Raw genomic sequence first — 13,039 nt, 5'->3', positions numbered from 1 at the left:
ATAATTAATGCACAAACATGGGGATTCGTTAATACTGTACTGAAGAGGGGAATGTTGTAAAGATGTGTGAGCAGGGAAAGGCCCCTGGAAAGACTATGATTATAAGTATTACTTAGTTCCTATTATTTGGTATCCAAGAAAAGCTTGCATCATATTTAAAGCAGAAGAATTTCCCAAGACAGTGTAAAATGACTGTCATATCAGCATGCAGTGTGAGGGCTTGGCTATGGACTCCTGAGCACTATCCAATTTGCCAGTTAAGAAATGTTCAGAGCACAAATTTAGTACATTATTATTTTCATTGAAGGAAGAGTAGCTATGCTTGCTGCTTATTCAATTTAAATAAATAGAGCCTAGTCAAACTATCACATAGTAGTGCTGGAAGATGAAGGGTAAGTATTACATGTATAATGTTTGCAGTGTGTTGTAACCTAAAGCTGATTTTTTTTTTGGGACATATATTGCTGGAATTGCTTGTTACAATACAACATAATGGGATAGGGTTGCAGTTATTCAAATTGTCAGTGCCTTTATCTATCAGCCATACTCATTTTAATAGGATCCCCTACTCACGCTGTTGTCCCTTTGATTACATTGAGTTGTAAGATGCAATATATTAAGCAACTGTCAGTGGATTAGCTGTTTTTTTGTGTGCCAGTTAAAATAACACAGCAGCAGCAACTGGAATATGTATTATTGTTACAAGGTTGGTCCTGTAGTTGGAGTGTGCACCAACCTGGTTGATACTGTTGATTCTGTTTGGATGTTTGATTCAACGCACAGTGATATTATCAAGATCAAGATCAGGATCAAGACACACTGGTGTTGCTGTGTTGACCTCCTGCACATGCAGGCTGTCCGATTGAATCCCAGGCCTGTCTGTCAGTGTTGGATTAGCATTCGGCCTGGACATGTGTCAAGCTGTGTGTGGCAGGAGGGTGAAGGATCTCAGCAGAATGGTCAGGGGGGGTCCTTCCAAGTGGGACTCGGGGAGGTATAACAAGACAGGCACTGGCTGGGCTTTCAGTTGATGGAACAGATGCAGTTGTTGCAAATCCAGTGTGTGTGTGTGTGTGTGTGTGTGTGTGTGTGTGTGTGTGTGTGTGTGTGTGTGTGTGTATGTATATATATATATATATATATATATATAATTTTCCTTTATTTACATATACTTCTTTCTGTTAATTATTTGTTCAAGTGTGTTTACAGTACCAGAGAGTAATGCCATCTTAACAGCACTCTATTGTTTAAGTAGTGCGTTTAAACTTTTATTATTGGCATCATGCTGTGCAAATTGCTAAGCATGTCTTATGGTATGTATCTATTCTTTTCAGTCTACAAATGTCAAAACATTTAACCTGCTTCTTAGACTTTTCCAAAGGGCCCCAGAGTCACTACAGCTACACTGCTTGTATGGGCTAGAGGAGTGCAATAAAACCGCTAACTATCTGAAAGACAGTGTCCTCTTCATCAAGTGCTTCAAGATCCTGGCTTGTTAAACAGCACAAAAGTTCTGCACAAATTCTGTATCGTTCACTTTTTATTTAGCAAGTGCAAAAAGATAGCATGTGGTTGATCTAATCTAATCTGTCTCCCGGTGTGCTAAGCCTTACATCCTCAAGCTGTTGGCTCTCAAGTTGAATTGAAGGCTTAATAATAAGACACTAGGATGTATGAGGACCATCCCAGCCACCCAGTTGATCACAATGACACAGCTCCCTAGCCCTTTCAGGCTCAAGTCTAATGTAATAAGATAAAGTGGTCTAAACTAATTTCAGATTGAGTTCACAGTTGCCATAAATGCAGGCTGTGACTACTAATCAGATTGAAAATGAGGATTAACTGCCAGTCCTGGACATTACTTCAAGACAAAGTTTATATTGTCAATATCAGGGGATTCCTAAAAACAACTCCTTTGGGATTCAACCTTTCACCAGGACATGAGCCAAGTGTAGATAAGATTCCCAAATTGAATGCAGTGGAACCCAAAATGCAATCTAATGACATTGCATTTTTTTCATGGATTTTGTCACTGGTTTTAAAAGCTGTTGTATGGAAGTGTGCATGTCTTCTGCTTCAACGTTAAGCTTCTTGAGCTGCAGCCATTGATGGACTCATAAGAGTTGCCAGATTAATTGGGTTTGTTCATCTCCAGTGCAGGTACAGCATTGCACAGGCAATGCTAACCATATTCTCACACAGTGAAACTGGACCGATTCAACACTTATCGTTGTTTATCCCGTACACAAAATGTACTTGTAAACTTGTTCTGGTTTAAGCAGTGGTCCATTTTGAGATCATAATGAAGTAAGGGCTTTTGCTGCTCTTTGAGAGAGTACAGTGCTCCAGACCTAGCACTGTAATTCATATCCACAGTGACTTAGCAGAACAAAAGGGGAGAAAGCTGCTGGCCTTTATTATGTTTTATTCTGGGTTAACTTAACAAAGCTGCGTTGAGGAGCAGTTCCTGATGCGTAGCTGCAGTAGCAGTTGACACAATCATGAAATTAGAAGGTATTTATTTACTTACTTCATAAAAAAAAAAAAAAAAAAATTAAAAAAAATTAATTAATTAAAAAATGTAGATGCTGTACATCAGATATCCCAGAATATAGTTAGCTAAAGGAACTTGAGCTGCTGTACTATCCGCTTTCGGCACTTGGTGGAGCCTTAACTGCTGTGGGACCATGGAAATGAATGATGCATTAGAGCAGAAGAAGCTTGTGATTCGTACTGCATGGTCGATCGCTGGCATTGACCCAGCTTGCTGTGAATGGGAGTGAATATCTTATTGAACAGCACCTGCTTGCAAGCCTGTAATGATGCTGCTTGTGGCAGTACATTTAACAAACAACTGAAAACAAACTAGTACAGCCATATGCTGGTATGTAATGTGAATTAACAGTATTAATCTCCGGGATGGCAAAGTCAGTAGTCACCAGCCACCGCCTGGTACGAGATGTACAGGGATTTCGCAAAGAAAAAAAAAAGAAAAAATAGAATAATGACTAATGGAGCAACAGCTGCAATGATGATTTTTTTTTCAGATCGCTTGTGTTGTACACATCAGTGAGAGGTCACTAAGAACAAAACCACCTCCGTGGCCCTCTGTCTGGATACAGCGACTTTGAGTCAGAGCATCTGAAAAGACTCCTGTCATGACCTGGAATGTCCGCATAATCACATAGAAGGTTATTGTGTATGCAGGGGACAGAAAAGCTGAAGATTCACCCACTACAGTTCTGTGATGAAGAGCCAAGTTTGAAGCAAGTGCAAAGGCAAAGTCAGTGAAGAGTATAATAATTGTATACACCTAAATGGAAGTTAGTTTAACTGCAGTGGAACTATACCATAATATGATGGTATGACCATGTCATTACTGTGCAGATAAACTGGAATGTACATTTTAACTGTGGTCTAGATAGATGAGTGGACTTTACTGTTTGTGGCCCCCTGTTGTTAAGTAGTTCAATAAATGAAAAATCAAAGCCTTGACTCTCCAGAGGATGGTTTTGTAAGTGTACAACTCCTGTTATAAAGCACCGTAAAAATATACTCTTAACCTTAGTGGATTAAAAAATTGTGCTACCAAAAACTAGGTGTGAAAAATCAAAGTATAGGAAATAAAGTGAAATCGTGAGGTCCACAGCAGATTTAAGGGTTCAGAGACACATATTCTCACACTTGTAGTGCGATGTTGTTTGAATGCAGGCAAGTTGGTCTTTTTGGGGTGCTTTTGTTAACCTTTAGACTTAATCCTTGTAGATTTAATTATTTTTATGAAGTGCAGGGTTTTTAAAAAAAGTTTTGTGTGCCAATGGCACACTTAACAAAATGAATTCAGCATTAAGAAATCAGACTTCATCTCAGGGACTTATTCCATTTTGTTGTCTTGTTGAATTTAGAGCAGAATTTGTTGGACTGTCTAGACATGAAAATTGTAAAAGACCGGTGTGAATAATTTGAAGGTTAGTTCAGTTCTTCTTAAAATACATAACAGTAAAAATTAAGGTAGATATACCCCCAGAGAGGTACAGTAAAACATATTAATCAAGCATGCCAAACCCTGGTAAAAAAATGGTATAGTATAACCATGGGAATTAATTGATACTAATGTTGGGATATTCATTGTAAATCCTATACTGTAACCTTCTCTCTTACTCTATAACTGGTGGTTCTCTACAGGACAGGATTATGGCCAGCCAATGAAGTAATGTTTCAAAGAATCTCACACACTGGTAGCCTGTGAAAAATATGCTTTGCAGATAGATTATTTTAGTCTTCAATGCGAAGAAACAGTTCAAAAACAAAAACAATCACTAAATTGTTAGTATCATTTTGTGGTTTATTTGAGGTTTATTTAGTAATACCGCTCTCTTACTGTACAGACACAGTAGGCTTCTCCTTCTCGTAGGTGAAACGAAAGGCTAGTCCATTACTCCAAGCCTCATGAACTATCGCTCTTGTGTGAGAAAGCAAAACTGGGTGATTTTCACCTGTGCCATTCATATTTCATATTTCAGTGGTGAGACACAGAGAAACAGTGAACTCTCGTTGACAGATTCCCAAGGCTGTTTGCTGGTAAGAGCCTGACAGAAAGCATACCCAGTACAGAGCATCACTATTTCTTTGGAAAGCTGCGTGCAGGTGCAGCTGGGATGATCAGCAGTATTCTGGGGTTTGGAAATTCAGCTAGTTATTGCAGGAGGCTCCTTGCTTCAGAAAGCCACTCCTTTTGGAGCTACTGTTGGTCAGCCGAGTGCCTGCATTTCCACTTTGCTGGTTAATCGTTAACTTGTTCCTAAAACATTGAACTTGATTTGAGGTGGGATAAGGACTGTAAAATAATCTGAGACAACAGCAGCTGCTCAGTTCAAGAAACCATATCATGGCCCAGAGAGAGGGGAACTACGATGGGAAGCATGGTAAGCATTTCTGTGATTTCCTGAAACTGAACTGTGCAGAAACGCTGCAAGTCGTGGCCTTGAAACAGTATGGTTTAAGTGCACTAGTTGCTCTGTATTTTGTTTTAATTAGTTGTTTTGTAATGCTAGGAGAGAATTACTGTAATGTTCAGCTCTGGGTAGTAGTACATGTAATTATAAAGTCAATTTCGCAGAAGTGAGTTATGTTCCTTGTGTAATGAAATATGTTTTGCTCATTGAAACATTTGCCTAAATGTATTTCTTTTCAGTTTTGCTATATTCCCATGTTATGCTGACCAACAAATACTTTTTGAATTGTGGTTGATAGGACATATTTTATGTATTATTTTTATTTTTGAAAGAGAGATTTTGAAATGTCACATTTCACTTTCATTAAGTATGTGGAAAACTACAAAATTGTATGTAATTTGATATTGTTAATGTAACATTATTCAGCAGGTTTCATTCAACTTTATGAAGCAAAATTTGTTTATTCTATAAGGTGTATATGATATATGTACATATATTTAAACATATAGGCCTATATATACATTTATAATACTACAGTGTATTATTTTTGTCTCGACTGTGTTATGCCATAATATTGGAAAATTGGGTCCCAATGAGACATTTACATAGTAAATATGAATTGTTGCTGTATCAAGTCAGACCAGCTGAGTTGCGTGAAATCAGTAGGGAAGGTGGTTCCAGTTAAACACAGTGCTGCACACACTGTTTATCTGTGTTCGACAGGTGCTGTTCTTGCCACTGGAGGTCACCCTGTCTATCTGCACGGACATTTTACAACTCACATAACAGCTAATGCATTCTTTTTTAGACAGATCTTTACAAAGTTAACACTGATTCTACAAACATTTGCAGTTCCATTTAATAGTTGGATACAGTACAGCAGGACTGGCTTGGTCTTATTTGAACAAACTTTTGATTGATTGAATAATTATAATAAATTAAATTCCAGCTATATCCGTGCATGGTCATTAAACAGCCTGAGCATCTGCTGTGTTAATCATTTCACGCTCAATCCATGTTTCTTTGCCTAACTTGACCGTTCATAGCACTGCTGGCAATAAAATAATGTCTGGCTGCAATATGTAATTCAACACATTAATTCACAAGACAAAAAGCTGTGAATTGAAATTGCTATTGAACTCCCCTACAAGATGACACTAGTAAGTTCATCTTAAGTGATTGTTTAAAATTGCTTTGATTGTGGCACTAATTAGAAATACTGGAAATATGTACCCCTTCCATATAGGCTCAGTAAATGTGATCAGTACTTAAATGTTGCTCCAGCATAGAAGAAATGCAATGTGTTTTTATATATCACTTTATCCATAACTATTAAACACTGCTATGCTGAATTAAAAGAAACTAAAATTCAATTCAAGACACTGAAACAACTTCTAGTTAAATGTTTGTCGTTGAGGAAGACATTGAAAAAGACTTCTCGTCAAATCGTTGGTCATTGACTTTTAGTTTCTTTTAGTATTTATATATATATATAGCTCTTCATCTCTCATTTAGTGCCTAATATAAAATGTAAGAAAGACATGTCACATAGGCTTCAGCTAGTATGCCAGGCCAAACAGATTTAATCTGAGCCCCTGGTCTAAATCAGTAGCACAGGAGTCAGGCCCTGTAGGCTTGGGGCTCTGCATTGAAACACTCAGCCAAACAGCAAGTTCAGTGAGAAGAGTCGCTTCCATGAACACCAGGGAGCTACTTTGGGGTATAGACTGACATTCGGCAGAAAAACAAATGCCCTAGACCATGTGCAGTGTTCATGTTTTTAAAAGTGAGCTGCAGAATTTTCAAACCGATCCCGTAAAGAAGCCTCACCTTTCCCATTTGTATGTTAGTACACAGCTCCCCTTGTCAGTGCCTGCTGAAGCGTTTCTGAGCATGATTCAGGTTTACCTCTGGACTTACAGGTTTGTGACAGCTTCAGGTTTGATTTGGTTGTCAGGTTTGCCAGGACTACAAGCCCACACTACAGTACATTAGAACTGCGGCAAAGGTGGTTTGCAAAGCTCACAGTCAATATATACTCTCCGGGTAATTTTAAAAGGTAATAATTGTCTCTGGGTTTTTTTTTTTTTTTTTTTTTTTTTTTCTTTCTGCGTACTATCAGAAAGGTTTAGTAGAAGCAGTAACACAGGCTGGAAGCATGTATGTGTGTGGGCCCACAGTAGCATGTGTTTTTAAATGTGATATGTACTTGAGAGATAAAGACAGGGTGTCCTCATGAGTGTATTTAAAAGCACCATACTCTGTTACAGAGGACTAATGGTATGCAAGGTTACCAGGAAAAGATGTTCACCGTACTCAGGGTTAGAGATTTAGAGCACAGCATATTGTAGTGAGTGGTGTAATAAATCCTGACTGAGTTTTTTTGCCTCTCCAGCCTATAGGTCTATGGGTCTCTACAAATAACAAATGCAGCTGTGTATGAATTTCAGCAGATGAGAAAACCTTCTCCTGAACCCCTTTCTAGTAATCAATTACTTCAGATGCCCACAGGTAGCAAAATGTACTTCTAACTTCAGACAACATATTAACCAAGCTACTATTTGTGATAGCTCTAGAAATATGCTGTCTGAGTGGGTACTTCGTCTTTGCTGTCTTCAGTTTGCTGAAGGTCAGTGGGGAACCTCGTTATTTAATTGGATTCACTTCAGATAGTTATCCTGTATTTCGAAACCTAGCTGCTTTGTGATTTCAGAATGCCTTCATTAGTTGTTTTCTGCTGATTATGCTTGTTCTCTATACCGCAGATGTAACCAAGATTTTGATCGTGTTGTTGTTTAATTTGCTTTTTATCAAAAATATTTGCCTATTGTGCTTTGGGACTGTTACTCTGATTTTAATTAGCTCAAGTCAATGGTGGAGGGGAGTGGGGCTGTTGTGGGTGAACATTACCACATTTATTAATCTGAAACCCTGTCATTAAAAAATTATGAGAAGAAGATGGATACAGATTTTCTTGTGATAAGGGACAAAAACATCTATTGCAGTACTTAAACTGCATTCATTATTTTTAAAACAATATTACAGAGAACACATACTCACAATGTGGTAAAAAGCTATTCTTTAGACTCTCTGGATGACAGGACATCCATGGGTCCAGAGAGTATGTGAGTAACTTGGTTTAATTGCATTGCATTATACAAAACTCCACAGGGTTCACAGGTGAGAAGTTCTTACCGATGTTAGCAGGTATCCCACACTGGCAAACACAGGATCCACTTTGAGTCCAGAAGTCAAGTAGACATCATTATGGCTTCAAACATTTGTTTAGATAGTGATACAGGGAAAGGGATAAGTAAACTACTGTTTAAATATTGACATTTCTTGCTTGGAAAAATCTTTATTTTATTTTTCTCAGAATGAGGTACAGGTTTTTCAAGCCCCCACTCCAAATTTGACAGTAACGCTTTAAAAATATTCTCTTCTCTGTTGTATATGATTAATTTTAATCCCAGAAGTGGTAATTACATTCACTACAGAAGCATTTCCCCCCTCTTCATAGTGTGAGAAGACAGATCTTTCTGTAATATCTTGTTGAAACCACTAAGAATGTACTTGCTCCAAATAATTATTGACAAAGTAAATATACAGTCCCATGTACTCCAGCATTTTAATTTATTTTTTGGGGTTACAGAGTTGTCTGTTTGTGGATGTACAGTACGCTGATGTAAACAACAGTTACCTAGGGAATCAGCTGGTATTGTCATTACAGTAATATTGTGTTGTGACAGTACAAACTCCCCCCCCCAAAAAAGACATTATTATAAAAACACAGCTGAGTGCTGTTACAAATATTCTTTTGGTGTATTTCACACACAATGAGATGTATACTGGACTGAAAGTGGATCCTGTGTTTGCCAATATGGCATACCTGCTAACACCTGTAAGGATTCATCATCGATAAATCCTGTGGAGCTATGTGTTTAAGCAGACAGTATATCCAATATCAGTGGTTTAGATAAAAATTGATGTCAAAGCAATGTACTGCTTCAATGGGGAACAGGGGGCTTGATGTCCCCAGGTGTTCTGTTTTTCATGGAAACCCCAGGAGTGCCTTTCAAGCTTTCTGTAGCCATCTGTGTTCTTCTTGTAAGCTGCTCTTTGCACACTGCTGTTTGTCAGTGTTGTTCTGCACAGCAGGCTTACCTGTTTGTTTTGTTGCTTACAGGTGAACCTCGCAAGTTCGACCCTGCATTCAAAGGGCCTATCCACAACAGGTATTACACGTTTGTCTTGTTATTTTGTAGCTGGAAATCCTCTTTATACTGTGCCTTGAAATAGGAAATAGGATTCTTTTTATTCCACTCTACTCATGCTATTTATTTTTGGTTTCAAACGCTTTTCTTTTAAGCAGAGTTTTGTTATCCTTACACTCTTTCACTAACGCTTGCCAAGTGTGCTTCACAGGTATGTGGCAGCATGTAAAAGGCTTCCTGACTGAGCCACTAACCTATTTGGCATACTTGAAGACTGCAGGAACAAATCCAGGCGCGGGAAACAAAGAGCACAGTTTAGTATAGCAGCGGGGAAGCAATTTATAGCTGCGTACCAGTGAAGCTTTCTGTATATTAAAGTAACTACTGGTTTACTAACGATTACTTCACTGGTTTCTTTCCAGTTTCATACTCAGTGGGCTCCATACAAAACAAAAACCAGCTTAAAACCAGTGTTGGAATCTCTAACTGGGTAGTCATGGAGATGAATGGAACTAAATTGAACACATGGAGATTAAAAAGGACTATGCTCAAGAGAATAATAAAACACACCACAGGAAAAAAAAAAACAACCCTAAATAAATCTTCTGCTGTACAGTGTGGGTTAGTAGATTGTCAAAAATCTTTATTAAGGATTTCTTGTCAGGAGGGTGGGGTTTTTATTTTTTAAAGTTATGCCAAGTATCTTCAAGGCATCATGGTAAAACACAACTCTCTTAAAATGAATCAAAGAACTTTGCTGCCTTTAGGCATGAGAAAAATCACAGACCAGTAATAGTGCTGTGGAGAGCAGCAAAAACTGCAAGACACCCTCAGAGCAATGGTTATTAGTGGCAATTAGGGAGTCAGGTGGCTTTTGCAAGTGACTTTTAAATGATCTTACCATTGCTGGACTAAATCAAAACTCACAAAAGATTTAGGTAGCGATATGGGTGGCAACATATTTGTTGCGTGGGTACTACAAATATAACTCCCACTGCAGTAACAGTGCAAGTCAGCAGCAGTTACAAATGTTTTACTGAAGTTTGCAAACTGTCAAATCTAGAAAACAGTGACATTCTCTACAGGTGAACAGTACAGCACAACAGAATGATCTCGTAGTCTTTTCTTGCAGGTTCTGCTTTGATGTGGAATCTATGCAGTAACAGAGGTGACTTAGAAATTAACCGACAAGCATTTTCTTTCTCAGTATCTATATGGATGAAATACCTATGGCGTCACAAGATACACTAGATCTGAGAAGAAATAATCCTAGAAGACATTGGGAAAGACTTACATTTTGTAAATGTTTTTTTTTTTTTTTTTTTTAATATGGATAAGAGGGATGTAAGCTTGATAGAACCAGGTTATTCACTGTGTGTGTTCACCTCCCTAAGGGGTTTTATTGCAGTGTAAGGTCTGCTGGTTGTGATGTATGGATCAAGCAACAGCAATGCATAAAGAACAGGAATCCCACATTTATAGAGCTAGCTATATATTCCTGCAAGGATCAGAACCGTTTAAAAAAAGAAACACCTCATTAAGGATGCTGATTGTTTAGATCTAAGACAGTATAATAAAATTGAATCTTATAATAAGAACCATCATCAACCTAAACAGTATTTAGAAATTAGTGCTCTATCACATAACATATTAAACCTGGAAACAAGATACTGAATGAATCACAAGGATCTAAATTAATGATTTTTGTGTTTTTTTTTTTTTTTTTTTTTTTTTTTTTTTTTAAAATCCAGATTGGAAATTCTCAATTAATTCCTTGTCATTCCATTGGCTCGGTTTTATTAACTATGACATTATTAAAAGGGTCTTAAGTATGTAGCAGTGATATCTGAACTCCTTGCATGGTGTGAACACTGTTGTTCCGTGACCTGGCATAGCTGCAGGAGCTGTCTTATGAATTGCAGGGAGAGAGCTTCTGCACCACTTTAGGAAATTCTCTTTGTTGTAGCAGCCAAAGCTTAATATCCTCATCACAGATTTATAAGTGAGGTCAGTATGATCTCAACCAAGCTATAAATCAGAAAATGACTTCTGTTTATAGAAACTTGGGTGATAAATTATTAACACTGCCTTATAATTTGCACACAATGAGCAGCACATATTCTAAGGTGACCTTCTCGATAGAGGTGTGAATTTGTTGCAGCTTACAGCCCTGTGTTCAGCCCTCGTTTCATAAAGATGTGGTAGAAGTAACTGGTATATTGCTACTTGCTAGCGTCTGATATGTAGAGTGGCAGGTGAAAGGAATCTATTTGCCTGATAGTGGAAATGGAGGTTGACCATTGAGACTAAACCAGTTGTATCGCGTAGTATACAGCACAGCGAAACTGTGTAGTACAGATTTATTGTCATGCAAATAAAAGGAGTACAGCCAGCTTGTGAAATGCATGCATCAGTTGTTTGCTGCAGAAAAGGCACAGCTAGGTTGTAGGTGGCATGCAGATATAAGCACAGTGTCGGCCCAAGAACATTGTGACGGATCCTCTATGGTTATATTCATTCTGTTGTGGTGTATGGCCACATTGCTGGAGCCACATTGTGAAGAAGATACTCAAGGAGGAAAAAAAGGGCCAACTACAACTTTCTGATTTTACACTCTCTCGTAGGAGAATTATTAGAACACAAAATTGAAAAAGACTTCTCGTCGAGGGGTTTATTTTCCCGTTTTAGTGTTACTTACTGCTGTACTGGTAAGACTGGGTGAAGTAGAGGCTCCCCTAAATGCAATCTATAAATAAATAAACAACATGTTATTTGACAAATAGTAAAACTGCTCTTGTGCCTCTGACAAATCACAATCCCAACCACCATGGTTCAGCTTGCATTGTCTTCCAGAGCGCATAAAAGGTCATTTATTAGACTACTATAAATCAAAGAAAAAGCTCTTGGAGTCATTTTTCATCAAATCGCTCACTAGTCAAATTCCTGCAGAGATAATCTTAACTCTTGGTTATACCACTTTGGTCTTTTAATTAACAGATTCTGTAGTATTTTAGGATTACACAGTCACCTATTGTCAGCTTGCTATTGCACCGCTTATCATTGCACGTACCTTGCCCTCAGAGAATCATTCAGGGAACATTCTGTCAAAATGCTTGACGTTCCAGCTAGATAACTGGCAAAGGCATACGATTCTGTGCCACAGTGACAGATATCAAGTGAATTTGTAATTGGATATGTACTTTTTGGTTATTGTTTGGCCATGTGCAGTAATTTTACCTTACTATGTCTTGCTAGTGTGTATGCTCTCTATGTGACCTGTATACCATACCTCATAATCTCATGTTATACTAACTACAGCCTCTACTTGATCAATTTATATTCGTTTTGAAAGTTGATCCTGGTTTAGCACTTTTAAATAAATGTATAGTTGCCCTAACAATTGAGGAGATACTGTATATAAAGTTAAACATACCCTTTTATTTGTTTCTTGTCTGTTTAGCATATTCAGACAGATGGATAGATGAATAGGTTTATTCCCCCAGGGTTTTTCCAGTTGGAAAAGCTATTATTAACCCCTTTACTTCTGTAACGTGTTTTTCCCTGGACACTAGTGAGCCATGTTATACGGAGAGTCTGTAGGTCCCTGTTGACGTCCTGTTTGGTAAAATGAGGGAGTCAAACTGATTCGGATTCCTCCGGTGCTGCTGAAGAACCTCTTTATTGTGCATAGTCCCTGGACGTAACGCTGCTAGATCTGAAGTAAGTGCTACGTGGCCTGGAAAACTGTTCCCCGTTCTCAATCTGGGCTTCTGAGGCAAACTCGTACTTCCTTCCTGGAGAGTTGTCAGTTTGATGCATATTGCTTAGATACACGGGAATGCTTCAGTCATCCACCTCTTCACTTAAACT

The 13,039-nt window shown here is 38.1% G+C and overlaps 1 protein-coding gene across 4 annotated transcripts in view; it reads left to right on the top strand.

The window, feature by feature from the left end:
- LOC121331009 (choline transporter-like protein 5) overlaps positions 1–13,039 on the top strand; it is a 69,002-nt gene that overhangs the window by 25,078 nt on the left and 30,885 nt on the right. For 2 of the 4 annotated variants that reach the window (XM_041278098.1, XM_041278099.1), the window contains exon 2: positions 9,142–9,190. The exons of 1 other annotated variant lie outside the window; for it this stretch is intronic. In XM_041278098.1, the coding sequence (XP_041134032.1) occupies positions 9,142–9,190 (49 nt within the window). Of the gene's footprint in view, positions 1–4,873; positions 4,926–9,141; positions 9,191–13,039 lie in introns of those variants that run through there. One more of the 4 variants, XM_041278100.1, reaches the window with a different exon arrangement.

Source organism: Polyodon spathula, chromosome 18 (genome assembly GCF_017654505.1).
Source record: "Polyodon spathula isolate WHYD16114869_AA chromosome 18, ASM1765450v1, whole genome shotgun sequence".
NCBI classification, from domain to species: Eukaryota; Metazoa; Chordata; class Actinopteri; order Acipenseriformes; family Polyodontidae; genus Polyodon; species Polyodon spathula.
Note: the sequence above shows the minus strand (reverse complement) of the source record. Positions and strands in the feature narration are given on the sequence as shown.